Source organism: Myxine glutinosa, chromosome 13, assembly GCF_964187855.1.
Source record: "Myxine glutinosa chromosome 13, kmMyxGlut1.1, whole genome shotgun sequence".
Taxonomy (NCBI): Eukaryota; Metazoa; Chordata; class Myxini; order Myxiniformes; family Myxinidae; genus Myxine; species Myxine glutinosa.
In genome coordinates this window covers 33891465-33918142 of record NC_136273.1, presented here as the reverse complement: position 1 = coordinate 33918142, position 26678 = coordinate 33891465, and the positions used below count along the sequence as shown (strand labels likewise).

The 26678-nt window shown below is 44.8% G+C and overlaps 1 protein-coding gene and 1 long non-coding RNA gene across 2 annotated transcripts; one reads left to right on the top strand and one right to left on the bottom strand.

The window, feature by feature from the left end:
- Positions 1 to 2923: 2923 nt before the first annotated feature.
- LOC144888555 (uncharacterized) lies at positions 2924 to 3791 on the bottom strand. The gene is made up of 3 exons (XR_013621136.1): positions 3640 to 3791; positions 3442 to 3523; positions 2924 to 3302 (listed from the first exon to the last, which is right to left on the bottom strand). It is a non-coding gene; the product is annotated as an uncharacterized LOC144888555 (long non-coding RNA).
- Positions 3792 to 13417: 9626 nt separating this feature from the next.
- LOC144888656 (syntaxin-binding protein 1-like) lies at positions 13418 to 26172 on the top strand. The gene is made up of 6 exons (XM_078767296.1): positions 13418 to 13657; positions 13760 to 13869; positions 18631 to 18732; positions 19603 to 19679; positions 24742 to 24881; positions 25039 to 26172. The coding sequence occupies exons 1-6, from the start codon at positions 13510 to 13512 to the stop codon at positions 25140 to 25142; spliced, it is 681 nt and encodes a 226-aa protein (XP_078623422.1). The 5' UTR covers positions 13418 to 13509; the 3' UTR covers positions 25143 to 26172.
- The last annotated feature ends 506 nt before the right edge of the window (positions 26173 to 26678 follow it).

The following is a 26678-nucleotide window of genomic DNA, read 5'->3' as shown; positions in this document are numbered from 1 at the left end:
CTTTCCTCCTTCAAGATGTCTCTGATTCCTTAATATCTCTTCCTGGTTACTCCCTCCTCCGGTATGATAGACCTGAGCCTCGGCCTGGTGGTGAGGTGGCTATCTTTATCAAAAACTCTCTTCCTCACTCTCCTTGCACTGCCCTCTCTCCTCCTCACCCCCAGGAGTACCTCTGGCTACGGCTTCCTCTCCGCTCCCACCTTTTGTTCATATGTGTTCTGTACCGTCCCCCAAACAGTGATGACTCCATCTACATTTCACTGTCTGACAACATGGACCAACTTCTATCCACTCATCCCAACTCTCTCTTCCTCATATGTGGTGACTTCAATTGTCATCATGCCACCTGGTTGGGTGTAGGTTCCTCTCTCACCAGTCATGGCACCTCAGCAAAGGACTTCTGTCACTCACTGGGATTGACACAATCTGTCAATTTCCCGACCCGGATCTCAGCCAATGGAGTATCTTCTCTTCTAGACTTGGTTATGACTAACTTCCCTGCTAATGTCTGCTGCTCTTCTTCTGCTCAAATCGGTTCTTCTGATCATGTGCTTGTCAAAGTGGACATCTCTCTGGCCATTCTCAGAGAGCCTCCTCAGCGTCGACGAGTCTGGCATTTCACTCAGGCCGACTGGGACGGTCTTCAAGCAGCCATCAATCGTCTGGATTGGTCTCCCATCTCCACTGCCTCTGACATCAATTCTTCCTGGGAATTCTTCCAAAGCAAACTGATCTCTCTCATGCACAGATTTATCCCATCTCGCCTTCAGTTGTCTTACCCTTCCTCCCGTCCATGGTACACTGAATATTGTGGTGAGGCAGTTGCCCTGAAACAACTTGCCTTTGCCTCTTGGAAGGCTAATCCAACTGAAGGAAATCTCAGTTCCTTCCACCAAGCTCGGAACAAGTGTGTGTCTACCCTCAGGAGTGCCAGGAAGCACTATCTCTCCTCACTCAAGAATGAACTCTCAAACCTGTCTCCTTCCTCCAAATCCTGGTGGCGTCTGGTCAAATCCGTTTCTGGAGTTTGTTCCCCCTCCATCCCCTCCCTTACCTCAAATGGCCACACAGTTGACATCGCACGTGACAAAGCCGAATGCCTCAACTCTGTGTTTGCCTCAAAATCCTTAGTCCCAAACCCATCTCTCTCTGTTCCCACCTTTCCCACTCGAACCAAACTGCTCCTGGACTCTGTGACCTTCTCTCCTGACAAGGTGGAGGAGTTTTTGTCAAACCTCGACTCTGATTCTGCAACTGGACCAGATGGCATCAGCCCACGGGTCCTAAAATCCTGCTCTGCCGCTCTATCTCACCCTCTCTCTGTTCTTTTCACCCTATCCTTTGCTCAAGGTCATCTGCCAGCATCCTGGAAATCAGCAAACATTACCGCTTTACACAAAAAAGGTGCAAAAACAGATCCTTGCAACTACAGACCAATCAGCCTGCTCCCAATTATCAGCAAAGTCATGGAATCCATCATTGCTTCGGATATGAAATCTTTCCTCTTCTCCAATGGCTTGATCTCTGATCATCAATTTGGTTTCAGACCAGGTCACTCTACTCTGGACATGCTCCTTCTGCTGTCTCAACAATGGATGGAGGTCCTCAATGCCAAACAGGAAATCAGAGCTGTCTCCCTTGACATATCACGTGCCTTCGATACGGTCTGGCACCCAGCTCTGCTCACCAAACTCTCCTCCTATGGTATCCATGGAAATCTCCATGCATGGCTTGCGGACTTCCTCTCTGGTCGTAGTCAACGTGTGGCCCTGAATGGATTTCTCTCATCTCCCCTTCCTGTTCAGGCTGGAGTTCCCCAAGGCAGTGTGCTGGGCCCTGTGCTTTTTCTGGTCTTTATCAATGATCTCTCCGACTCTCTGGAAAATCCTCTGTATCTCTTTGCTGATGACTCCACTCTCTGCCGCTCCATTCCTCTTCCCTCAGATCGGCAGTCTGCAGCCTCCTCACTCTCTGAAGACCTGGACAAAATCACAGACTGGTCAAACATGTGGAACATGTCTTTCAATCCTGACAAATCTCACACTCTTACTATGTCTCTCCGAAAAGATCGACTGGACAACCCTCCCATCTACTTTCTCAACAATCCTCTCCAAGAAGTTCTGTCGCTCAAGCTTTTGGGTCTCACCATCTGCCATGATCTTTCTTGGGAAAACCACATTTCCAAGCTGGCCTCCAAAGCCAGTCGCCGACTGGGCATCCTCCGTCGTGCGAAGTCCTTCCTAGGCACACCTGAGCTCCTCACCACATACAAGGCTTTCATCCGCAGCTCAATGGAATACTGTTCTCCCCTATGGGCTGGTGCTCCTGCCTCACACCTGGCTCGGCTTCACGCTGTTGAATCCAAAGCTTTCAGAATCATTGGAATCTCCCGCGATGAAGCTATCTCTGAGGGCCTTTCACTCACTCACCGCAGGCAGGTAGGTGGTCTTTCTGTCTTCTACCGACTCCTCTCCGGCCTTGCTCCCCCAGCTCTCTCTGTGCTCTGTCCCCCAAATATTCCTACAGGTCGCACAAGATCTGCCAGCCACCCTCTGATGGTTAAACTGCCGAAATCTCGGCTCTCTGCTCACCTTCACTCTTTCATTCCTCTTTTCTCCCGCCTCTGGAACAAACTCCCACACTCACTTCAATCACACTCCTCCCTCCAGGTCTTCAAAACAGCTGTTCACCACCATCTCTTATCTTCCCCCATCCAAAACCTTGATCTTTTCTACCCCCACTAATTCACCCCAGATCCACCTTGTTTGAAATTCCAACTTCTTTCCTGGAAGTCTTGGCAGTGTCCATATGTTTTATACCTCTCCCACCCCCCGCCCCTTCCCATGCCTCCCCCCCAAAGCCCTCTCCCTCCCACAGTTCTCTCGATGTCTCCATGTCTCTCGGTCCCTGCTCTCAAATGTTGTGTTTGTGTCCTTCCCCCTCTCTCCCCATCTTGTCTACCGCTCCCGATGTTATTTGTTTTGTGTGTCTGTTTGTCTTTCTGTGTGATTAATGTTCGCTCTTTCACGAGCCTCGATCTTGTATACAAAAAAAAAAAAAAAAAAAAAAAAAAAATTGGAAGATTGGTTCGGTGATCGGCTGGATTAGAGTGCAGCAAAATATTCACTTGTTCAACATTTCTGAGGCAGAGACAAAATGATAGACACAATGGAGGTGAAGGACATGCAGTTTGGACAAAGTCTGGAATAATTTGTAATGTAAGGCAAGAATCTTGACAACTTACGTTCCAACAGGTAGGATGGTTTCAGGTGAGGGTGTGGAGGAGGCAACGAGCTCCTCTTCTATGAAAAATGAAAGATTAAACACATTGACATGTTCATCAGTCTGATAACTTGTTCAGGAAAGGGTACAAAAAGAAATGTATGGAGTTAAAGTTCTTGTTATTTATTCTGCATGGGGATGACCATGCCAATAAATTACCTTTCCCAGCGAAATTAGAATTACAATTAACTCCACAATTAAGGATGGTCTTCTTCATCAAAGGAAGCACGAACAGTAATGTCTGTAAAAGAAGAAGTGCCAAATTTATTTCAAATTTAATGTCTTCATCTTTGTGTTGGTTGTGTTTGCACCCAGTGTGTTCATCTCATCTGCCCCATAGTATTGAGGAGGGCTTACCTGTTGTAGGTCATGTTGTTGCTGCCAGTCATCACGCCTGGGATTCCCTTCCATCAGGTCCTCTGTTGTCGTTGGAGGACAAAACTGAACTGTTGTTGTTGCAGCCCGACATGACGGCTGGGCTTCCTTTACAGCAGGTCTTCACTGTGAGGTCTTCATATGGCGGAGTACATTGTCTTCATATGTACATTATCCTCTTCTTTTTTCTTTTTTTTTTTACCTCTGCCACCGAAGGTGGATGGAGGTTATGATTTCACCTCTGTCTGTTTTTTGTCTGATTGTTTGTGAACAAGATGTCTCAAAAAGTTGTGAACGGATTTGGACGAAATTTTGTGGAGAGGTTGGGTATGTGACACGGACGAAATGATTTGATTGTGGTTCAGGTCCGAATCCTGATTTGGCCTATCAGTGGGATAAAAACCATAAACTGTTCAGCCTGGCGGAGGTATGTGTTCTACCGAGTGGATTGTGGGAGATAAGGAGGGAGGGTCACCATCTATGGATGCCCTTGGCCTGCTTGACCACTTTGCCTCTTTTGATGGTATATTGACCGTTTGGGTCAATTTCCCTCATTTCCTGAAGATGATCCTGCAGCTTTGCCTGCTCTTCTCTTTCAACAAAAGTGTAATCTGGAGTGATAAAAATGTTTTTGGAGCATTGAGACGGATCATTGAAATTCCGTACCTTATTGTTGTTATAAAGAACGAGATTCCGATCAGAGACGGATCTGAAAACAACTTTCACCGGTCTTTTCCCAACATGGTATCCCACGCGGAAAGTACATTCAGGTTTGATGTTCAAGTTCATAACGCTGAGCAACTTTGCCACAAGCTGCATGTCATTTTTGCTTTCGTTTAGTCCTCGGAACATGAGATTCTTTTTTCGGTTTTCAAGCTCCGCTGGTTCATCCCTGCGAAGAGGCTTCGGTTCAGGCGGCCGCCGATGAACATCCTGCTGTTGCTGCTGCACCCCTTCACCACCGTGAGGATTCAGTTTGCGCAACGAATGAACATGCTTCTGTTTCTTTCGTTGCACCACCCAGTCGTCACGTTTAAGCTTTGGTTCGGGCGGCACCTGATGAACATCCTTATGTTGCCGCTGCACCCCGTCGTCACCTTTAAGCTTTGGTTCGGGCGGCACCTGATGAACATCCTTATGTTGCCGCTGTACCCCGTCGTCACCTTTAAGCTTTGGTTCAGGTGGCACCTGATGAACATCCTGATGTTGCCGCTGCACCCCGTCGTCACCTTTAAGCTTTGGTTCGGGCGGCACCTGATGAACATCCTTATGTTGCCGCTGCACCCCGTCGTCACCTTTAAGCTTTGGTTCAGGTGGCACCTGATGAACATCCTGATGTTGCTGCTGCACCCCGTCGTCACCTTTAAGCTTTGGTTCGGGTGGCACCTGATGAACATCCTGATGTTGCTGCTGCACCCCGTCGTCACGTTTAAGCTTTGGTTCAGGTGGCACCTGATGAACATCCTGATGTTGCCGCTGCACCCCGTCGTCACCTTTAAGCTTTGGTTCAGGTGGCACCTGATGAACATCCTTATGTTGCCGCTGCACCCCGTCGTCACCTTTAAGCTTTGGTTCGGGCGGCACCTGATGAACATCAGATTTTTTGTCGATATGAAGCTGTTTTTCCCGTAGGTTTTCATCTTTTGTTTTCATCATCAACGTTTCAAAGCCCTCTTGTTGCTTCAGCTTCTGTTCCGTACGTTTCTGCACATCTTTCAATTGCCGCACTTTTTTCATCCTGTTTTTAACGATTTTTTCCACAGCAATCATTCTCTGCTTAAGTTCTGTGTTTGTCTGTGTTTCCCAGATCCCGAATTTGACTTTTTCTTCCTGAAAATACTTTTTCTGTTTTGCATGTCTGCATTCTTCCTCATTTCTTATCCGAAGCTCTTCTTGTTTTTTCCGCTCCTGTTCATTTATTTTCCTCTGCTCTGCTTCCTCTTTCTCTCTCTGCTGTTCTTCCTCGTCTTTTTTCTGTTCTTCTTCCTCCATTAGCCATAATACTTTTCCTAATTTCAGTCGCACGTCCTTTTCCTTCAACTCCTCTTCTTTTTCCTGAACCAACTGCTCTCTTTTTGTCAGATTTATTTCGTTTTGGACCAACCTCTCCTTCAATTCCTGCAGATTTTCTTCCTCTTCCCGCAATTTTTCTTCTTCTTCTTGTTCTTCAGCTTGTTCTTTATTAACAGAGTCTTGTTTTATTGTGAAATCAATTGTTTCCTTCATCTCCAGAACCTCTTCTTCCTTTTCCTCTGTTTTCTGCATCTCAAGGTGTTCATTTTCCTGAATCCCGTTTACCAATGGTGGGTCGTCCTTCAATTCTTCTTTCCCTTTTCGTTTGCGTCCACATCGTAAACTGCAAGATAAAAACAAAGATTCTCAGTTCAAGCTAAAATGAAGTATTTCACAACATGTAAAGTATTGAATGCATGCTTTTGTAAAACAGAAACAAACATGTTCCACGAGTGTTGAAATGCTATGGGATACGGAATATCAAGCGTGCAGATGTAACTGAAACAAGGTTCGTAAACAAGTGTGGAACGATGAACCCAAAACATAAAACAAGCAAATATTTCATCATCAGATTCCTTAAACCACATTCCACCTATTTCAGGCAGTTGGTCGATTGATGGAATATCTCCATTTGCATTTTCTTTCTGCAAACTTACAATCTTCTTAATTGTTTCATCATCTGTCCTTCTGGCTGCATGACTTAATGATCTAAACCTTCTCTTTCTCAATTCAATCTCCATACTTGAAATGTTGTCGTATTTCTTCAAGATCTACGCTCCGCCATTTATCGTTCACTGAAAGACCAAAAATCCTTCTCGACATCCCGTGTCTTCCTTCTATTCTTCTTTCACCTTCCATCCCCATGGCCCCAGTTTCACTTCCATACACTACGGCTGCCCTTATACAGGCTAAATGCACTTGTTTGTCGGGATACCTCCAAACTCTTCACATTTATTCCAAGATACTTTTATCCAAGTCCTGTTCCTTCATTGCCCTCCAAGATTTCTCTTAAATAATACAAATTTTTCACCATTCCATTTTGCCGCTGAATCCCATATCTTCCTGCATTATACTGTGATCAACCTGTGTAATTCCAAGACTTGATTATGCAAAAGCATTTCATGTAAACTCCTTTTTAAAATCTCTGAACAATCTTGGCCCCTTTGATGAAGGCACTATAAATATTGATGAAAAGTGCCGCCAATTCGGTGCCAGGCATGAGGGAAGTACCAGCACATCGCTCGACCATCTCAGACGTTCCACCCAAGTACGGTAGAGCGACATATCGGCCCTCTGCTCTCCTTGGACCATCTGAACCTTTGATTATTCATAAAAATTTTTATGTCAACACCTTTCAAATTTCTGAGCTATCTTGTCCCATTGGATTAAATCATCATAAATATTGATAAAAAGTCACTTGTGTTCTTTACCTGTGACTGCAGGGCTTTTTTCTGTTACTCTTCTTCTTGAACCAACGTGATGTTTCAAATATAATTACTCCTATAAACAAGAGTAAGGTGATCGTGACGAGCACGACATCACGAACCATGGACATCCCTCCTTCCTCCACAGCATGATTCTGGAAAATGTATGGAAATTAGACAAGGGCAGGGGAAGGAGAAATGGTTGTTTAATTGTATATTAAACGATACAATATGTTTACAATTATTTTACAAAACCAAAAAGGTCGTGACAAGGTAAGAACAAGATGTTCTTGAAGTGTTTTAGAGTGCATTCACAGTGGCTCGAGATTCGAACACAGGTAAGACAGCTCAGAGATGAGTGTACAAACTGCTTAGGTCTGCCAGCCCTGATATGTAGTTTGTCGGTATCAATTTCCACGACACAAACGAGTGCAATGTGTGTTACTATTTACAGAAAAAGTACACCATGAAGATTCCTCCATCGACACGACCATGAAGACGATTTTGCCTTGATGGGACAAATTCCAACTTCACTTGGTGGGGAAAGTTAACCTGAAGTTTCCAACTGAAGATAAATCTCTTTATATTCCTCATCACATCCTCATGGCAAAGATGTATCGCAACGATTTAAATGTCAGACAAGGAAGATTGGATATGGGATTTAAACTGTGTACCAACACTCACTGACCTACTCCTTTTTAAACGCTGCTCCTGGAATCTTTGATTTGTACAAAAAAGTACTGCAAGACAAGACAGCCGATTTAAGAGTGATGAAAATTAGCAAATCAGTAGGACCTGATGAGATACGAGTGAAGTATGGACCTGCCTCGGTGAATATGGGGTTCAGGTCCTGAATAAACTATTTAACTGTGTTTTGATGAGAGGAAATCCAAAGGGAATGGAGGCAAAGCATTCTGGGACCTATATTTCATAGTCCAGTTGCCAGATGCATATATTTTAGATCGGTACATGAAATTGTGCACATAAAATGTTTTTAAATGGTTTCTGGTGATTTAAGGTCTCCTGAATCAGAAACTGCATCACAATACTCTGTCATCATTAAACATGTCTTATATATATATATATATACAGGTATTTTAAAAATACCGGGATCGAGTCTTAAAACGTCTCCTTTTTCAGGAGTAGGGGAAATGAAGTTTGGCACTGAAGGGACTGCGCTCCAACGCGAGTGGAAAGAATTGACGCGACCAAAGACGGAATTCGTCCGAGTTGCTTTATTGAAACAAAACAGCTCAGGTATTCTCTCAAGCCCGTTTATCGGGCAACAATATATATACACATTTATGTCGGGAAGTTTGCCCGGCAAAAGCTATACCGGGCATGCCCGGGTGTCAAGGGCGAGCCTTGGAAAGGCGAGTCTGGACCTGCCCGGGCGTGTTTGGCTGCGGCCTGGCAAGTCGAGGCTGGGCGTGCCCGGGCGCTCTGGGCGAGCCCTGGAAAGGCGATAGCGGGCATGCCCGGACGCTCTGGGCGAGCCCTGGAAAGGCGATAGCGGGCATGCCCGGACGCTCTGGGCGAGCCCTGGAAAGGCGAGAGCGGGCATGCCCGGACGCTCTGGGCGAGCCCTGGAAAGGCGAGAGCGGGCATGCCTGGACGCTCTGGGCGAGCCCTGGAAAGGCGATAGCGGGCATGCCCGGACGCTCTGGGCGAGCCCGGGAAAGGCGATAGCGGGCATGCCCGGACGCTCTGGGCGAGCCCTGGAAAGGCGAGTCTGGACCTGCCCGGGCGTGTTTGGCTGCGGCCTGGCAAGTCGAGGCTGGGCGTGCCCGGGCGCTCTGGGCGAGCCCTGGAAAGGCGATAGCGGGCATGCCCGGACGCTCTGGGCGAGCCCTGGAAAGGCGATAGCGGGCATGCCCGGACGCTCTGGGCGTGCCCTGGAAAGGCGAGAGCGGGCATGCCCGGGAAAGACGAGACCGGGCGTGCCCGGGAGGTTCGGGCGTGCCCGGGAACAGTGAGTCCGGGCATGCCCGGGAGAGGCGCGTCTGGCCGTGTTCTGGCCGGTGCAAGGCGATTGTGTGCATCCAGCGGTAACCGCTACAGCACCATTCCACCCACAACTTATACTCCTTTATTAACAATCTTCGTGTGAAATAAGTTGTATAAGCACAAAGTAGAAACATAATAGCTTAGCAATAAATTAAATTTATGTCTACAGAGGTCAAAAGGTCATCTAAATTGGCAGAAGCCCAACATTGTGTTAAAAAAATTTGTTTTGGGAAAATTCTTGAAAAGTTTTTATTTTGAAAATAATGTTACGTTTGTGGGGGGAGGGGGGACGGTAGGCAATACCTTTGCCCAGGTAGATTTGCATAGGTAGTGTGCTCTGATTGTCATGAAGAAGAAGAAGCCCCATGTATCATAAGTAGGGATCGAGTAGACCGCATGTTGTACAAGAGCGTATCTTCGTTCCCATCACGAGGGGTGGGGTTATGTTAATTGGTTAAGGATTATGGGTAATTAATCCCTTGTATGTAATTAATCCCTCTGTTATTTTTCCTCTGTTTCTTATGACACCAGCAACACACACAGATAGCCAGGCAATCGCGCATTTATAACACGAAATAAAAACGAACTGGAAGCAGGACATTAAAAACTACCGCTGATACCACCGACCTGGTGAGCACACAGGCACAGGAGGTCCGGGAGGCGACGCCCCGAAGAGCAGTGATTGCTCCGGGATTGATTGGCGCAAGGACTGCTAAGATGGGACTATTGATTGGTGGAGTAGGCACGGATGAAGTCAGAGCATTGAGTTTAAAATAACGCTCTCCCCGACATTTTGTCCATCTGAATGTTCTGAATGTTCTGATTTTGAACATCTGAATGTTCCTACTCGTTTAAAACTCACCTGTGGAAGTTTTGTCAGATAGCCGAGGTAGTATATCAAAAATAAAGACGAGAGCAAAGCGAGAATGAAGACTTGCTGCCGCATCATGTCGAAAAAACTTCAACTGTGTGACAACAATGCGACAATGCGACACGACAATCGTGATTCCACCGTTTTGTGACGTCACGATAAAAAAACGGTTTCTTGTCAGTTCGAATTGGATACCAAAATGGTATTTAATTTCGAGTTCGTTTCTTAACCAATTGTTTCGCACTCTTCGTTTACAATTAATTTCTGTATTATGTGTTACAAGCTGAAATACCCGGCGTTGCCAGGGCTGATTCAATGCAATATGTCTTCTTCTTCCTCTGCTACCCAACCTCTACCTCTTCTTCTTCCTCTTCTTCTCAACCCTCCATTTATTGGGGCTGAGGAAATATGTAATGAAATGTTAAATCAGAATCGAAAATATCTTTGGTTGACCAGAGGCAGATCACTTACACACAAATTTCGTTTTCATGATGTGGGAATGAAAAAATCTCTCATAAGATCCAATGCACTTCCACGTAACTCGATCCTCATAAATTTCTGCTCACACCCATTCGGAATGCTACAAACGATTCGTCTGGTTCGACAGGTTTGAACAAGTGCAAATATTTTCACCCGACACTCATTTTCACCCAAGTTTTCTCTTTTTCACTCTAAAAATATGTTGATATATTTCAGCAAACTGTGGTCTCAAAATGCAGGAGATTGCACCATTTTGCTTCATTTTTTTGAAAATTTCCCGGGGGGGCATGCCCCCGGACCCCCCTAGGTACTAGCGTCGCACGGCAGCCTACCGCTTTTCTTTCAAAAACGTTCGCAGGTATGCGTTTATTGACTCTGCCGATACAGGCCCGATTACCTGCAGCGCCATCCGAGCTGGGGCGGAGGGATACCATGCGGTCACGGTGTAGGGATACAACGGTGAATATTTGCAGCTTCATACATGACAAAGGGGTGAAAGGCAAGAAACACCCAAGTAAGAGTTGACCCGGCACCGGAAATCCCTCGATCAGAGCACTCGACCATATTTGCATGTTATCTAATCCAAGACAAGATGATGCCGCGGCAGATCACTCAGGCCTTTGCACAGTTTTTTCGTCGAATCCAATTCCCTCTCCAATCGAAAACATTAGAAATTTAACACGGAACACACCACCTGTTCGCTTTCCCATCGACCCAAAACGAGTGCGTCCGTTGTGTACCTTGTCCGAGCACGTACGTTGTGTACCTGTTGTCTCTTACAATCCCCGCTTACGGCTTACCTGCTGTGGTGGTCGGGATGTCGCACAACGAACCAGCATGAACACCACAATGGAAATGAACCACATCTCTCGTCCACACCAATCCACGAATGAAGCTTTAACCACAGAGCTTTGTCTTAAGAGTTCTCCATTGCAGGAATTCTCATTGTGACAAATAGCAAACAAAGTGACGTCACATTGGAATGTGGCCACGCCCCCTATGCATTTTTTATATTAATAACCTGTATATTCATTTATTTATTTATTGATCCGATTACTCTCTTTCGGTGAAAACCACGTGGTCCAAAGTTTGAACACCACGAGTTTTCTATTTTTCAAATATTTTACACCAACGAGTAGAGAATTAAAAACGTTCAGGTCATAAGTTGGGACACTCAAGTTACCGACATTCCATGACAGACACCTGTTCATTTAATTGATGTTATTATTAATAACTAGCAACGGTACCCGCCCCATGGGCGGGGTTCAATTGGGAGGCCCAAATGAAAAGGCAAAATATCAGAAATTGAAGGTTTCTTTATTTTAAACGATTCATATAAACATCCGTTGAATCATATTACACGCAAATCATCAAAATCTAAACAGTATCTTTAGAATTTCAATAAAAGCCACATCACTGTTCATATCGGTAAATATTATTCCATCGTGTTTCAAATCGTGATCGATACCCTAAGATCGTGATGATCGCGAATCGTGATCGATAATCGTGTTCACAATCGCTATGTCGCATGTTGTATGTAATTATATGGATTATTTTTTTTGCGAAAATGAAAAGGTATCATAGGGTTGATGAAACATCCGACATTTCTCGCGGTATTTCCCTCTTGCACGTCACACCTGTCCCAATGATACTGTAGCACCCTGACACCATCTGTGTAAAAAATGGGACGGGCACGCAGATATTTCAGGACTCGTGCTTTGATGTCTTCTTCATTCAAAAAACATTAATGGGCTGACAGGATTGCCCAGGTCCTGGAGGTATGCACCCTGGCCTTCGAGCTGTCCAGCTGGGGTTTCAATCCCAACCCAGCTAATAATTATGAATTATGATACTGTTGTTTCACAGGTAGATTGAATCATCAATATGCGTGTGCTGTCCTTTGGATGTACGTTAAACTGGGTGTCCAGGTGAATGAGATCATGAAGGTCCCAAAACACTTTTGCCCAAATCTTTCCTCCTATTGGCTGAAGCTCGAATTTTTTGGTGGTGGCAACCAACAATGTCTCCATTGCATGTTGGCTCAACTTGACTCTGATGTGAAATGATTGACCCAGGTCTCATCACACATCACATTCTGCTTCTTCAAAAAAACAAGACTGCTCGTCTAACAATGGCGTAGCCGGGTTTGTTTGATACTTTAGCTGCAGAGGATAGTATGACCCGGGTGGGGATAGTAATTAGCAAACGAGAAAGAGCAATCAGAGATTGCAGACCTTCACCAGGACGTGTTTTCAGTGGGGTTTTTTTTAAGGCTTACAGTTGACCACTTACAGTTGACCGCAGTTCTCATTGCTTCCAGAGGCAGTTTGGAACTCCGCCGTGAGTGTTGCAACTGGGGACAGACGATTTTTACGCATTTCGACACTCGATGGTCCAGTTCTGCGAGCTTGTATGGCCTACCACTTCGTGGCTGAGCTGTTGTTGCTCCTAGACGTTTCCACTTCACAATAACAGCTCTTACAGTTGACCGGGGCAGCTCTCGCAGGGCAGAAATTTGACGAACTGACTTGTTGGAAAGGTGGCATCCTATGACGGTGCCACATTTAAAGTCACTGAGCTCTTCAGTATGGCCCATTCTACTGCCAATGTTTGTCTATGGAGATTGCATGGCTGTGTGCTTGATTAGATATACCTGTCAGCAATGGGTGTGGCTGAAACAGCCGAATTCACTAATTAGAAGGGGTGTCCGCATACTTTTGGCCATGTAGTGAACTTGTCAAAAAATAAATTTGCAAAGTAACAAACGGGCTCAAATGCAATACCCTCTCCTCTGGCGAGGATAATAATGTAAGTGTTAAAAAATTCAATAAATTCCACATTTCTATCCTGGTTGATTTCCTCAAATGATCTCGAAATTAGTAAATATATTTGATAAGTTTGACAGATATGTTTGATATTACTGACCAATTCGAATATTTCCCAGCAATAAGATGATCATTGCCAAAGGGTATATGTTTGATGTCACTTTTGTATTCATGAAATTGAGTGATTACATGACTATTTGGCACTTGTTGAACTGAGCTGTATCATGTTACCATGAAAAAGGACCTGGCAACGGGCACGGACGCAGATGGTGAGAAACTTAAGGACCCGATGCGGCTCATCGTACCCTTCCTGCTTGATGGAACGGTCTCCATCCATGACAAGATCCGTGTCATCCTGCTGTACATACTGAACAAAAATGGTGAGTCTCTCCGGGCACAACGACAGCTTCAATTTCTGTTCAGTTTACGTCGTTAACAAGTTGCTGTCTGGTGTAAGTGTTAAGCAACGTTTGTCCCACCAGGTGTGACGGAGGAGAACCTTCAGCGGTTGATTGAGCACGCCAAAATTCCCCCGGAAGATGCTGAGATAATCACCAACATGGCCCACCTTGGCGTGCCCATCATCAGCAATGTAGGTATCAAATGTTCACTATGCTTGAGATTATTACCGTTCTATCCCACCTTCCTTTCCTTGAGTCTTTTATCCATAATGGCTTCCATTGATAGAGCAACTGAAAATCAAGGGAAAAAAAATTCTCCATTCATTCCAGTTGTAAAAAAAAGTCTGTCTACTTAGTACATACAGTCACGTGAAAAAGTAAGTACACCCCATGTAAAGTTTTGACTTTTTCAACATATTTCAACATACAGCTATTTGATCATCATTTCAACAATACTGACAGATAAAGGTGATATAATATAACAAATATCATGAAACATTTACATTTTGTAGCCCATTGTATAATTTAAATAAACATAAATGCAAATTTCGCATGTGGAAAAAGTAAGTACACCCTTGGCTCTAATAGGTGGTATTGCCCCCTTTGGCAGAAACAACCTCAAGTAGGCGTTTCTTATAACTCTACCAGTCTCTGACACCGACTGGGATAAATTTTTGCCCACTCCTCCGTGCAGAATTCTTTCAGCTGTGCGATGTTTGAGGGGTTTCTTGCATGCACAGCTCGTTTCAAATCCCCCCATAACATCTCGATGGGATTTAGATCCAGGCTTTGACTTGGCCATTCCAGAACCCTCCATTTCTTTCTTCTCAGCCATTTCTTGGTGGATTTACTGGTATGTTTAGGGTCATTGTCATGTTGCAAGGTCCACCTTCGGTTGAGCTTCAACTTTCCGACAGATGGCCTCGCATTATCCTCAAGCACCCTCTGGTACAATGAAGAATTCATAGTGGATTCTATGATGGTGAGCTGCCCAGGCCCTGATGCAGCAAAGCTGCCCCAAAACCATAATATTTCCACCACCATGCTTTACAGTTGGTATCAGGTTCTTGTGGTCAAATGCTGTCTTTGGTTTTCGCCAAACATGTCTTCTGGTATTGTGGCCAAATAGCTCTACCTTTGACTCATCTGTCCAGAGCACATTGTTCCAGAAGTGCTGGTCTTTGCCTCGGTGTTCATTGGCAAACTTTAGTCTTGCCCTGATGTTCTTTCTGGACAGCAAAAGTTTCCTCCTGGCACACCTCCCATGTAGATCAAATTTGTGCAGCCTCTTTCTAATGGTAGACTCGTGCACTTTGACATCAACAGTGGCAAGAGCTACCTGTAGGTCCCGTGATGACATTCTGGGGTTCTTAGAGACTTCTTTCAGCATATTGTGGTCTGCTCTCGGGCTGAACTTGCTGGGGCGGCCTGGCCTGAACAAGTTGGCAGTTGTTTGGAATCTGCTCCACTGCTTTTAGATGATCTTCCGGACAGTCGAATGATTGATTTCAAATTGTTTGGAGATCTTTTTAAATCCCTTCCCAGACTCGGAGGCATCTATAACCTTCTTTCTGAAGGCCTCAGAGAGCTCTTTTGATCTAGGCATGGTGATGCCGCACACTTCAACAACAAAGAGGAAACCAAACTAAATGTCTGAGGTTTAAATAAGACAGGTTCCTCCAAGATCCTCTCTGACGATGTTCTAATCATTTGCACCTGAGCTGGTGCACCTGATTCTAATTTTAGGTATTTGAAGTAGTGATAAATGACGGGGTGTACTTACTTTTTCCACATGCGAAATTTGCATTCATGTTTATTTAAATTATACAATGGACTACAAAATGTAAATGTTTCATGATATTTGTTATATAATATCACCTTTATCTATCAATATCGTTGAAATGAAGATCAAAGAGCTGTATGTTGAAATATGTTGAAAAAGTAAAAACTTTACATGGGGTGTACTGACTTTTTCACATGACTGTGGATGCCTACGAGTCTGGGGAGGGATTTAAAAAGATCTCCAAACAATTTGAAATCAATCATTCGACTGTCCGGAACATCATCTACAAGTGGAGAAGATTCCAAACAATTGCCAACTTGTTCAGGCAAGGCCGCCCCAGCAAGTTCAGCCCGAGAGCAGACCGCAATATGCTGAAAGAAGTCTCTAACAACCCCAGAATGTCATCACGGGACCTACAGCTAGCTCTTGCCACTGTTGATGTCAAAGTGCACGAGTCTACCATGAGACAGATGCTGCACAAATTTGATATACATGGGTGGTGTGCCAGGAGGAAACCTTTGCTGTCCGGAAAGAACATCAGGGCAAGACTAAAGTTTGCCAATGAACACCTAGGCAAAGACGAGCACTTCTGGAACAATGTGGTCTGGACAGATGAGTCAACGGTTAAGCTATTTGGCCACAGTACCAGAAGACATGTTGGCGAAAACCAAAGACAGCTTTTGACCACAAGAACCTGATACCAATGTTGGAACCCATCTGTGGATCGGTCCCATCGGCCGATGGGTCTGCGCCATCTGCGGATGTGTTGTTCACCTTGAAGGAATGTGTTGACAGAATGGTGCTCTTCAATCAGGTACACAGTCATTGGAATTACATGTGGTAGGAATTTAACAGAGATGATTTTTAACACAAACAATACAATACGTTAAACAGAATTTACGGATACAATACGGATACAATTACGGATACAATTACGGATACAATTTACGGAATACGGATACAATACGTTAAACAGAATTTAACAGAGATGAATTATGATGCATACACATTCCTTCAAGGTGAACAACACATCCGCAGATGGCGCAGACCCATCGGCCGATGGGACCGATCCACAGATGGGTTCCAACACCAACGGTAAAGCATGGTGGTGGAAATATTACGGTTTGGGGCAGCTTTGCTGCATCAGGGCCTGGGCAGCTCACCATCATATAATCCACTATGAATTCTTCATTGTACCAGAGGGTGCTTGAGGATAATGTGAGGCCATCTGTCAGAAAGTTGAAGCTCAACCGAAGGTGGACCTTGCAACATGACAATGTCCCGAAACATACTCGTAAATCCACCAAGGAATGGCTGAAAAGAAAGAAATGGAGGGTTCTGAAATGGCCAAGTCAAAGCCCGGATCTAAATCCCATCGAGATGTTGTGGGGGGATTTGAAACGAGCTATGCATGCAATAAACCCCTCAAACATCGCACAGCTGAAAGAATTCTGCATGGAGGAGTGGGCAACAATTTCTCCCAGTCGATGTCAGAGACTGGTCGACAGTTATAAGAAACGCCTACTTGAGGTTGTTTCTGCCAAAGGGGGCAATACCACCTATGAGAGCCAAGGGTGTACTTACTTTTTCCACATGCGAAATTTGCATTTATGTTTATTTAAATTATACAATGGACTACAAAATGTAAATGTTTCATGATATTTGTTATATTATATCACCTTTATCTATCAATATTGTTGAAATGAAGATCAAATAGCTGTATGTTGAAATATGTTGAAAGTCAAAACTTTACATGGGGTGTACTTACTTTTTCACGTGACTGTACATGCCTAAGTGAGGTCGAGGGGCACTAAACAGCGAAAATTAAAATTGACGGAAAGAGAGGGAGGAGTGCTAGGACACGGAAAGGAAAGTATGAGAAGGTGTGAAAACTCCCACCATCTTTACCTCTGCCAGCCATCAAAGATGGACGGAGGTTGGGTTTTCAACCCTGTCTATTTGTTTGTCTGTGAGCAGGGTATCTCAAAATGTTGTGGACGAGTCGTGACAAAACAAGTTGGATGAGTTGGTTCGGTGACAAGAACAAGCCGATTAGATTTTTGTTCAGGTCCGGATCCAGATACGGCCTATCAGTTTCACCATATGAAACACCTTGATCAATTCCATATGCGATGCCTTCGCAAGATTCTGGCATCACCCGGCGAGACAGAATACCAAACACCACAATCCTAGACAACTGTCGCATCCAAGGAATTGAGTATTTCCTGATGCAAGCCCAGCTTCGTTGTTCAGGACACCTCACACGCATGGAGGACCAGATAATCCCAGGAGCGTTTTTCTATGGACAACTTAAATTTGGTAAGTTTGGTTAATTTTTGGTAAATTTGGTAAATTTGGACAACTATACTCAAGTCTTGGGCCATTCCAGCTGCCACCTGTGAACATCAGGCCACAAACAGGTTAGCTTGCCATAACATTTGCCGCAAAGACCTGGGACACTTGCTACCGCGAGACGGTGGAGGCAAGAAAGGAAAATCTGCCAATGTCCATCTCTGCAAGGCCCAGGCTATACCTGTGATGTTTGTGGTAGACGCTGTGGGTCCCGCATTGGACTATACAGATGTCGCACAATGCTGAGTGAGCACGCCAACGAAGGGAAGAGATTCGTCAAAAAACGATGACTCACACCAAAAGTGGGATACAAAATGTAAACTGTTCATCTGGGCAGAGGTATGCCCTCGACCGAATGCCCTACTAGTTGCACAAGTAAAAGATAGATGGACCCTCAATCGTGTTTTTTTGAAAGCAAGGGTTTGGAAAAGCAAATTCTGTTTACGACATCACACCTTGTAATATTGAGCCTGGTGTTGGCTTAGCGGTTAGGGTGCCGGCTTGGGATCCTAGCATCGGAGGTTCAAATCCGGGTCGATCGCTGAATTAACGCCAGGGGGGTTGACTCAGCCTGTCATCCTTCTGGGGTCGGCAAATTGAGTCCCAGTTCACTGACAATTCCCTGTGTGTTGCAAGAGGCGACGAACAGGGTTGGCGGCAGGAAGAGCATCCTGCCATAAAACATTGCTTTAAAAATGGGACCACGGTGCCCAAAAAAGGCAATAAAGGCCAACCCCTGCCCTGCAGGGAAGCTCTGCAGAAAAAAATGGCCTCTAAAGGTGGTTCAAACCTTGTAATACTGCTTTCTGCTTTCTAGTCTACGACCAGGCGCCGGCGTGGACCAGAACGCCGAGAGTGGCCAGGTGAAAAGACGTATCAGCTGTCACGCTGGGTTCCTCTGCTCAAGGATGTCATGCAAGCAAGTCATCCACTCCCTCTTACCCTGCATTTGAAATGACCACCACTGGTCATTACAATAGTCTGCACTATATATTGCTTCTCTTTTATTGTTATTTTACTCCCTGCTGTCTCTGCTGGAAAAGAATCAAATAAATTAAGAAGTAATCAGGGAATATATAATAATTTATTTTCTTTTTCGTTGTATCAATATTGTCACCCCGCGCAAGTGAAGCGAAAACCAGGGTTAATCAATTGGTTCACTTCTGTCTGTCTGTCTGTCCTTCTATCTTCAAACGGCAGTTTATGATTCAGGAACAACTTTATTTCAATTGAATGTTATGTTTTGAACACTAATCGGAACATGAATCGGAAAACAAACCTGCAGTCTAGCAGGTCTTTGGCTTCAATTAATCCCGATTGCGCATGCGCAGAGAGGAGTCAGGTTTATTACTCTGTCTACCTGTCTGGCAGTCAAAAAAAATTGAAAATCATTCCAAACAGGAACCTTCCTGTTTTTAAGGACGTCATAAAGGACACAAACAACAGGCACAGAAACCGAATGAAATGTGTTAACTAAGGTGATGTAAAAGACACTGCATCAACAGCGGTACAATTCCGGAATTTTTTTTTTACAACATTTAAAATCTTTATTTTATTTAAAATTCTATAAAGCCGAACGATGTAGAACACAAATCACCTTGTTCCACTTTCAAAACCCCTTTCGTTGAGTTGTACTTTGACAAAATATTATGGCATTTTACATCATAACGACCAATTCAATTTGCCACTCGTCGGCACCACCCATGTCCTTGTTTCTCAAGACAGCATTGGTGTAATGGATTCCATGAACTCTCGAGTTGTTCCTGTTATTGTTAATTTCGTCATTCAGGATGCGATCGAGGACAAGCTGGACGCTCGACAGTGGCCCTTTGTGTCGCGTAGCACTGCGGGAGGAGCTGCCGGAAGGTAGGCGATGTCCACTGTTTAAGGCCATGACATGTGATGGTATTTTCATTTTCAAAATTATTTTGAAGCTGTTAAATGATGCCAAAGCAATTTTGCATGATAGAAACTTCCATCATGATTATAAAAACAAACAGCAATTCCTTCTGAAAACTCTTTATTTGTACACGCCAGCCATCAAGGAGCTCTCCTACCTATGACAACATAACCCTTTGTGAAGCTTGAGACATGATGATCTGATTTACATTATACAGATTGTTTGAATGAAGATCAATGAAAGGAATCAATCTTCTTCAAACCAATCTTCACGAAACTTCACCAAATGGTAGATTTGGTGGTCTCACAGAATCCTATTTATTGAGGTCAAAAGGTCAACATAGTCCAAAGGTCAAGCACTTTTTTCAGATTTCTAAAATTGTCAATTTTAATTTGATTAACTTAAAATTTGAAGACGATTTGCATATCAGGTCACTGAATTCAACCACCAATTATTTTTGAGGTCAAAAGGATGCTCCACTGAGTGCCATTCTGCTTTATTATCTTTTGGCAAGCGTCGCTCGATGAGTGATTTTTCATTCTTTGATTACTGAGCTGAACCTTAATTTGCTTTTGTTCATGAATACCACCCTGAGATCCTCTTTGTGTTTTGCTTGCGCATGTTCCGAGTGAGTCACAACCTTTTCGAAATGTTCAAGTCAACACGGAATTTGGTTTGTTCAACAAAATAGCGTCCAATGTTAAAAAGATCGTCCAATGTTTAAAAGTTTGTTTGCCGATTGTTATGAAAATTTAATGAAAATCCGTTGCCGATTGTTATGAAAATTTGAAAACTGATAAATAAAATGACAACATTTGATGTAGAAAAAGGAAATAAAGTATAATAAAAGAAAGAAATATAAAATTAAAATAAAACAACATGAAAAATATCACAAAAATATACAACAAATGACAAGAACAAACAAAACACATGCAGCTAAAAGCGCTCTATATCAAGGATAAGCAGAGCTTGCTCATGGGAAGGAAAGTTCAAGTAGCTTCCTTGACTACATTGTGAAGATGACCCACAGTGAAAACATGGATATCGGGAAGGAAGATCACAGCAAGCTTGTTCTTCACGTTGTTCTTGGAAACTCGTTCTCAAGGTAACCAGATATGCGCGAAGCAAGTGAGTCCACATATGCAGGTGAACCCTTCAGGACACTCTCTGCGCTCAACGCAGTGCCGAACATGAAGAAGGCCTTCAACGATCAGCTCGGTAAGTACGTGGACCAGGCAGCCCTAAAGCGTCGCCGGGCTGGCCAGCCTCAACTGCCGGCAGCAGCACAGAGAAGACCCGCCGGTGTCGCCGCTCGAATGCCACAGTAGTGGTGACTGGTGTGGAGACAAAACTAAGCAGTGCCTGGTTAGGAGGTGTATAATGTTGATAAATGAAGTTGCTTTGTTCACTAAAGTTCCTTGTTCCAACATATCACTTCCTGCATATGCGAGAAAGGCTGCGAAGCATCCCGCTTGCAGTTTGCGAAAGGTCTGGCGAACGAGAGGGGCGTGGTAAAATGACGTGATCTACGAAAGCCGGAAAAAAACATATACACACATAGACGGACACTTCAACTTTTAGCCATTGATGCAAAAATGTTGTTTAATTTCTCTTGTGGCTACGTAACCAAACAAACAATGTATTTACGACAGCCATCGCAGCTCCCGTAGGCCGTATATCCCACCTGCCCCCCATCCCACCCTCTTTTCCAACATAATGCATAGTAAATGTCGTTATTTTCAACTTACCTTAAACATTCATAAACCCTAGATATGTCCTTCCCATTGGTGTTCATAAACAATCAATCCAGATACACAGTCCATTCAATGGTAGCAATCCTTCGGGGATTTACACTTGGGCCTTGCCCCAGTCTACATCATCGGGAGTTTTCATGAAGGGCAGCTCCCCGTTTGGCGAGCTGAGAAAGTTTTCCAAGTCTTTCGTTGTACAAAGGCACAGCACTTCCTCTGTGGTACTTTTACAAGTATTTTCAGCTTATTTTAGAAGCTTGGTGAACCATTTTAATTAACAATCCTTATCTCCGACACACTATATACTTTATGATGCTGTGAATGCCGCCATTTATTGAGGTTTCTGCGCATGCATGCCAGGTATTCTGTGGCGGAATATGTCATTTCAAAAGTTCCGCATTAAAAATCAACAGATTCAATTTATATTTGTTCTATTTCCTGTATTTGCACGAGCCCTGTGGGGATCTCTATTTCCTGTCATTTTATAGGGTGAGGAAAGGGTCCGTCTTCAAGATCCATTCTATCATTGACACCAGCTAAATTATTTTGGAATTTAATGATCTTCTTTTTTTTGTATACAAGATCGTGGCTCGTGAAAGAGCTGACATTAATCACACAAAAAGGCAACCGACACATAAAACACAAAATAAGAGGAGCGGAACACAAGATGGGGAGAGAGGGGGAAGGACACAAACACAACATTTGAGAGCAAGGACATCGAGAGAAATGTGGGAGGGGGAGGGCTTGGGGGGAGGTGGGATAGGTATAAAACACATCAACACTGCAAGGACTTCCAGGAAAGAAGTTGGAATTTCAAAAAAAGTGTATCTGGGGTGAATTAACAGGGGTAGAAAAGATCAAGGTTTTGGATGGGGGAAGATAAGAGATGGTGGTGAACAGCTGTTTTAAAGACGAGGAGGGAGGAGTGGGATTGAAGGGAGTGGGGGAGTTTATTCCAGAGGCGGGAAAAAAGGGGAATGAAAGAGTGAAGGTGAGCAGAGAGCCTAGATTTTGGCAGTTTCACCATAAGAGGGTTGCTGGCAGATCTTGTGCGACCTGTAGGAATATTAGGGGGACAGAGCACAGAGAGAGCTGGGGGAGCAAGGCTGGAGAGGAGTCGGTAGAAGACAGAAAAACCACCAACCAGCCTGCGGTGAGTGAGTGAAAGGCCCTCGGAGTTAGCTTCATCGCAGGAGATTCCAATGATTCTGAAATGATCCCCCTCCCCCCCGTTCCCACGCCTCCTCCCCCCAAGCCCTCTCCCTCCCACACATGTCCCTGCTCTTAAATGTTGTGTGCTCTCAAGTGTTTGTGTGCTTCCCCTTCTCTTGTCTTCCGCTCCCTCTTTTTATATATTTTATTTGTCTGGTTGATTTGTTTGTGAAGTAAATGTCAGCTCTTTCACGAGCCTCGATTCAGGATACAAAAAACAAAAAAAAGCTTTGGTTTCAACAGCGTGAAGCCGAGCTCGGTGTGAGGCAGGAGCACTGGCCCAGAGGGGAGAGCTTTCTTCCATTGAGCTGCGGATGAAAGCCTTGTATGTGGTGAGGAGCTCAGGTGTGCCAAGGAAGGACTTTGCACGACAGGAGGATGCCCAGTCGGCGACTGGCTTTGGAGGCCAGCTTGGAAATGTGGTTATCCCAGGAAAGATCATGGCAGATAGTGAGACCCAAAAGCTTGAGCGACAGAACTTCTTGGAGAGGATTGTTGAGAAAGTAGATGGGAGGGTTTTCCAGTTGGTCTTTTCAGAGAGACATAGTAAGAGTGTGGGATTTGTCAGGATTGAAAGACATGTTCCACTTGTTTGACCAGTCTGTGATTTTATCCAGGTCTGCAGAGAGTGAGGAGGCTGCAGACTGCCGATCTGAGGGATGAGGAATGGAGCGGCAGAGAGTGGAGTCATCAGCAAAGAGATAGAGAGGATTTTCCGGAGAGTCAGAGAGATCATCATGAAGACCAGAAATAGCACAGGGCCCAGAACACTGCCTTGGGGAACTCCAGCCAGAACAGGAGGAGGAGATGAGAGAAATCCATTCAGGGCCACCCGTTGCCTACGACCAGAGAGGAAGTCCGCAAGCCATGAGTGGAGATTTCCATGGATACCACAGGAGGAGAGTTTGGTGAGCAGAGCTGGGTGCCAGACCGTGTCGAAGGCACGTGATATGTCAAGGGAGACGGCTCTGATTTCCTGTTTGGCATTGAGGACCTCCATCCATCGTTGAGGCAGCAGAAGCAGCATGTCCAGAGTAGAATGGCCTGGTCTGAATCCAAATTGATGATCAGAGATCAAGCCATTGGAGAAGAGGAAGGATTTGATATCCGAAGCAATGATGGATTCCATGATTTTGCTGATAATTTGCTGATAAGCAGGCTGATTGGTCTGCAGTTGCAAGGATCTGTTTTTGCACATTTTTTGTGTAAAGCGGTAATGTTTGCTGATTTCCAAGATGCTGGCAGATGACCTTGAGCAAAAGAGAGGGTGAAAAGACCAGAGAAAGGTTGAGATAGAGCGGCAGAGGAGGATTTTCGGACCCGTGGGCTGATGCCGTCTGGTCCAGTTGCAGAATCAGAGTCGAGGTTTGACAAAAACTTCTCCACCTTGTCAGGAGAGAAGGACACAGAGTCCAGGAGCAGTTGGGTTCGACTGGGAAAGGTGGGAACAGAGAGAGATGGGTTTGGGACACAAAATTTTGACGCAAACACAGAGTTGAGGCATTCGGCTTTGTCACGTGCGGTGTCAAATGTGTCGCCATTTGAGGTAAGGGAGGGGATGGAGGGGGAACAAACACCAGAAACGGATTTGACAAGACGCCACCAGGATTTGGAGGAAGGAGACAGGTTTGAGATTTCAATCTTGAGTGTGGAGAGATAGTGCTTCCTGGCACTCCTGAGGGTAGACAAACACTTGTTCCAAGCTTGGTGGAAGGAACTGAGATTGCCTTCAGTTGGATTTGCCTTCCAAGAGGAAATATAGATATAGATATTGCTTGGTCCAGGGAATGGAGAAGGGGTTGCAAAATTTAGAAAAGGAAAAACTCGGACAGTGGAGTAAAGAAGAAAAGGTAAATAATGTATATGAAAACATTGAGAAGGGGTAGGGAAGAGTGGAGGGGGAAAAATTCCACCATTTTGTAAAAGTAATATTTAAATGATCCCACGCACAAACCCACGTGACCTTTAAGAATTTCTTTGAAGACCTTTCTTGAGCGTTCATACTTTATGGCAATTTTCCTTATTTATTATGACCTCTGAAATCTCGCCTATTTGACCCCTCCAGTGGAAGAATGTATGGCCGCTGGCATGAAGGCCGCAGCGGTCCACGACTGTTGCTCTTTGTTCTCGGCGGAGCAACCTACGCAGAAACGCGTTGCGCTTACGAGGTCACCGCAACCAATGGAAACTGGGAGGTCCTTATGGGTGGGTTTTTAACCTTTACATTTTATTTCAATAAAATAGCACTCTCATTACTAATCTCACCATCACACCCCTTGCCTTTCCTCATACACCTCCTGGGAAATGTAATGCTGATCTTGATTTCTCTTATCCATGTATCCCTCCCTATTCTCCTCATCAGGATCCACCCACTTGATGACTCCCAAGGACCTGATAACCGATCTTCGACACCCAGATTTTAGGCCAGGAAGTCGAGTTGGCTTTTCAGACTCTAGTCAAGCATAACCTCCCCCTCACTTGGCACAATGGGCATCCAAGTCCTGGTCATTTGCCGAGGCCTAAGTGCAAGCTTCATCCGAAGCATTTTCCGTCTTTCCTTACATTCCCGTATTTCAATATTTTAACACAAGAGACGCTGCTTCCACCCATTCCCCTCTCACCCAACCCCCAAAAAACTTCAGCTCAACGCCTGGTCTTACAGCTTTAACCCCAAAATGCATATCTGTTTACCTGAGAATAACCTCAGATCTAGCCCAATTTTTCAATGAGTTTCACAACTACATGTGAGTTGGTACTCGGCATCAATGGTCTACTCACCTGCTCATGTAAGTTGCACCCCGTTTCTTTTAAGCATGGCAGTAAGCACATCATGTTACTTCGGACCAAAATGGGCTGCATCACCAATTCAGGAGTTACAAGTCCGACAAGTGGCGGAAAAAGCCAATTTTAGAATTCTGCGGGCTTCCTGCATGTCTCCTGTTTCATGTTTTCCAGCATGCTCATTGTACACCTATGCTTGTCCTGGAGTGTATTTCAACCTCTGTCCACGTACCATCCTCGAGTATTCCCTGAGCTATGCAAATGTGAGCAGGCTGGGAAAGAGTGCTGGACCTGTAGAGAAAAGGTTTTACTTGTTAGTCTGTCCTGTTCTTTTAGAATTTTATGATATGTTGCTGTGCACTTGTCACGGCATGTTTATTTCGTAGTTGAGGCATGCTTGCACCACCATCTGTCCACCATAAGCTTTCGCCCACGTTTGTGAAAATATTCTGTTTCCAAAGTGATTGTCCTCTGACCATGCATTTCACTGGTTGAGAGCCATGTTGCTAAACTCGAAGGCAGCCCCTTAACTGCTTGAAATTCTGGACTTTCGCTTGGCCTATCCATTCATGAAGTTCCTTCCTGGATACATCAAATGGCATGCTGAGACAAGGAAGGCTGTAGATGTTGAATGAATAGGTGTGTTTGTGTGACCTGGTCACTGAAATGCATGGATGCCTGTCTGCAGGAAATAAAGCATGAACCCTGCAAAAGCTTCCTTATTCTTGTCTACTTTCCTAAACTCGTGGTCGGATGTTGTTGTTGTATACCGCCAGACAGTTCTCTCGAACAAGTCCACCGCATGGAGACAGCTGATAGATCTTGCAAGAGCGACCCAGAGATCCCCCACATCCAGGATGGTGTACCCCCGCATTCACAAAGTGAGGGCCACGACAGAGTTGGAGAAAGAGAGAAAGAAAGAGAGAGAAAACGATGGATGGAGGTCCTCAATGCCAGACAGGAAATCAGGACCGTCTCCCTTGACATATCTCATGCCATTGATACTGTCTGGCACCCCGCTCTTCTCATCAAAGTCTCCTCTTATGGTATCCTTGGAAATCTCCACTTATGGCTGGCGGACTTCCTAACCTGTCGTCGTCAACGTGTTGCTCTAAATGGAATCCTCTCATTTCCTCTTCCTGTCCAGGCTAGAGTTACTCAAGGTACTACTCTGGGCAGTAGTATGAAAAGGGGGGGTCCTGAGGCAAAACATCTCCACAG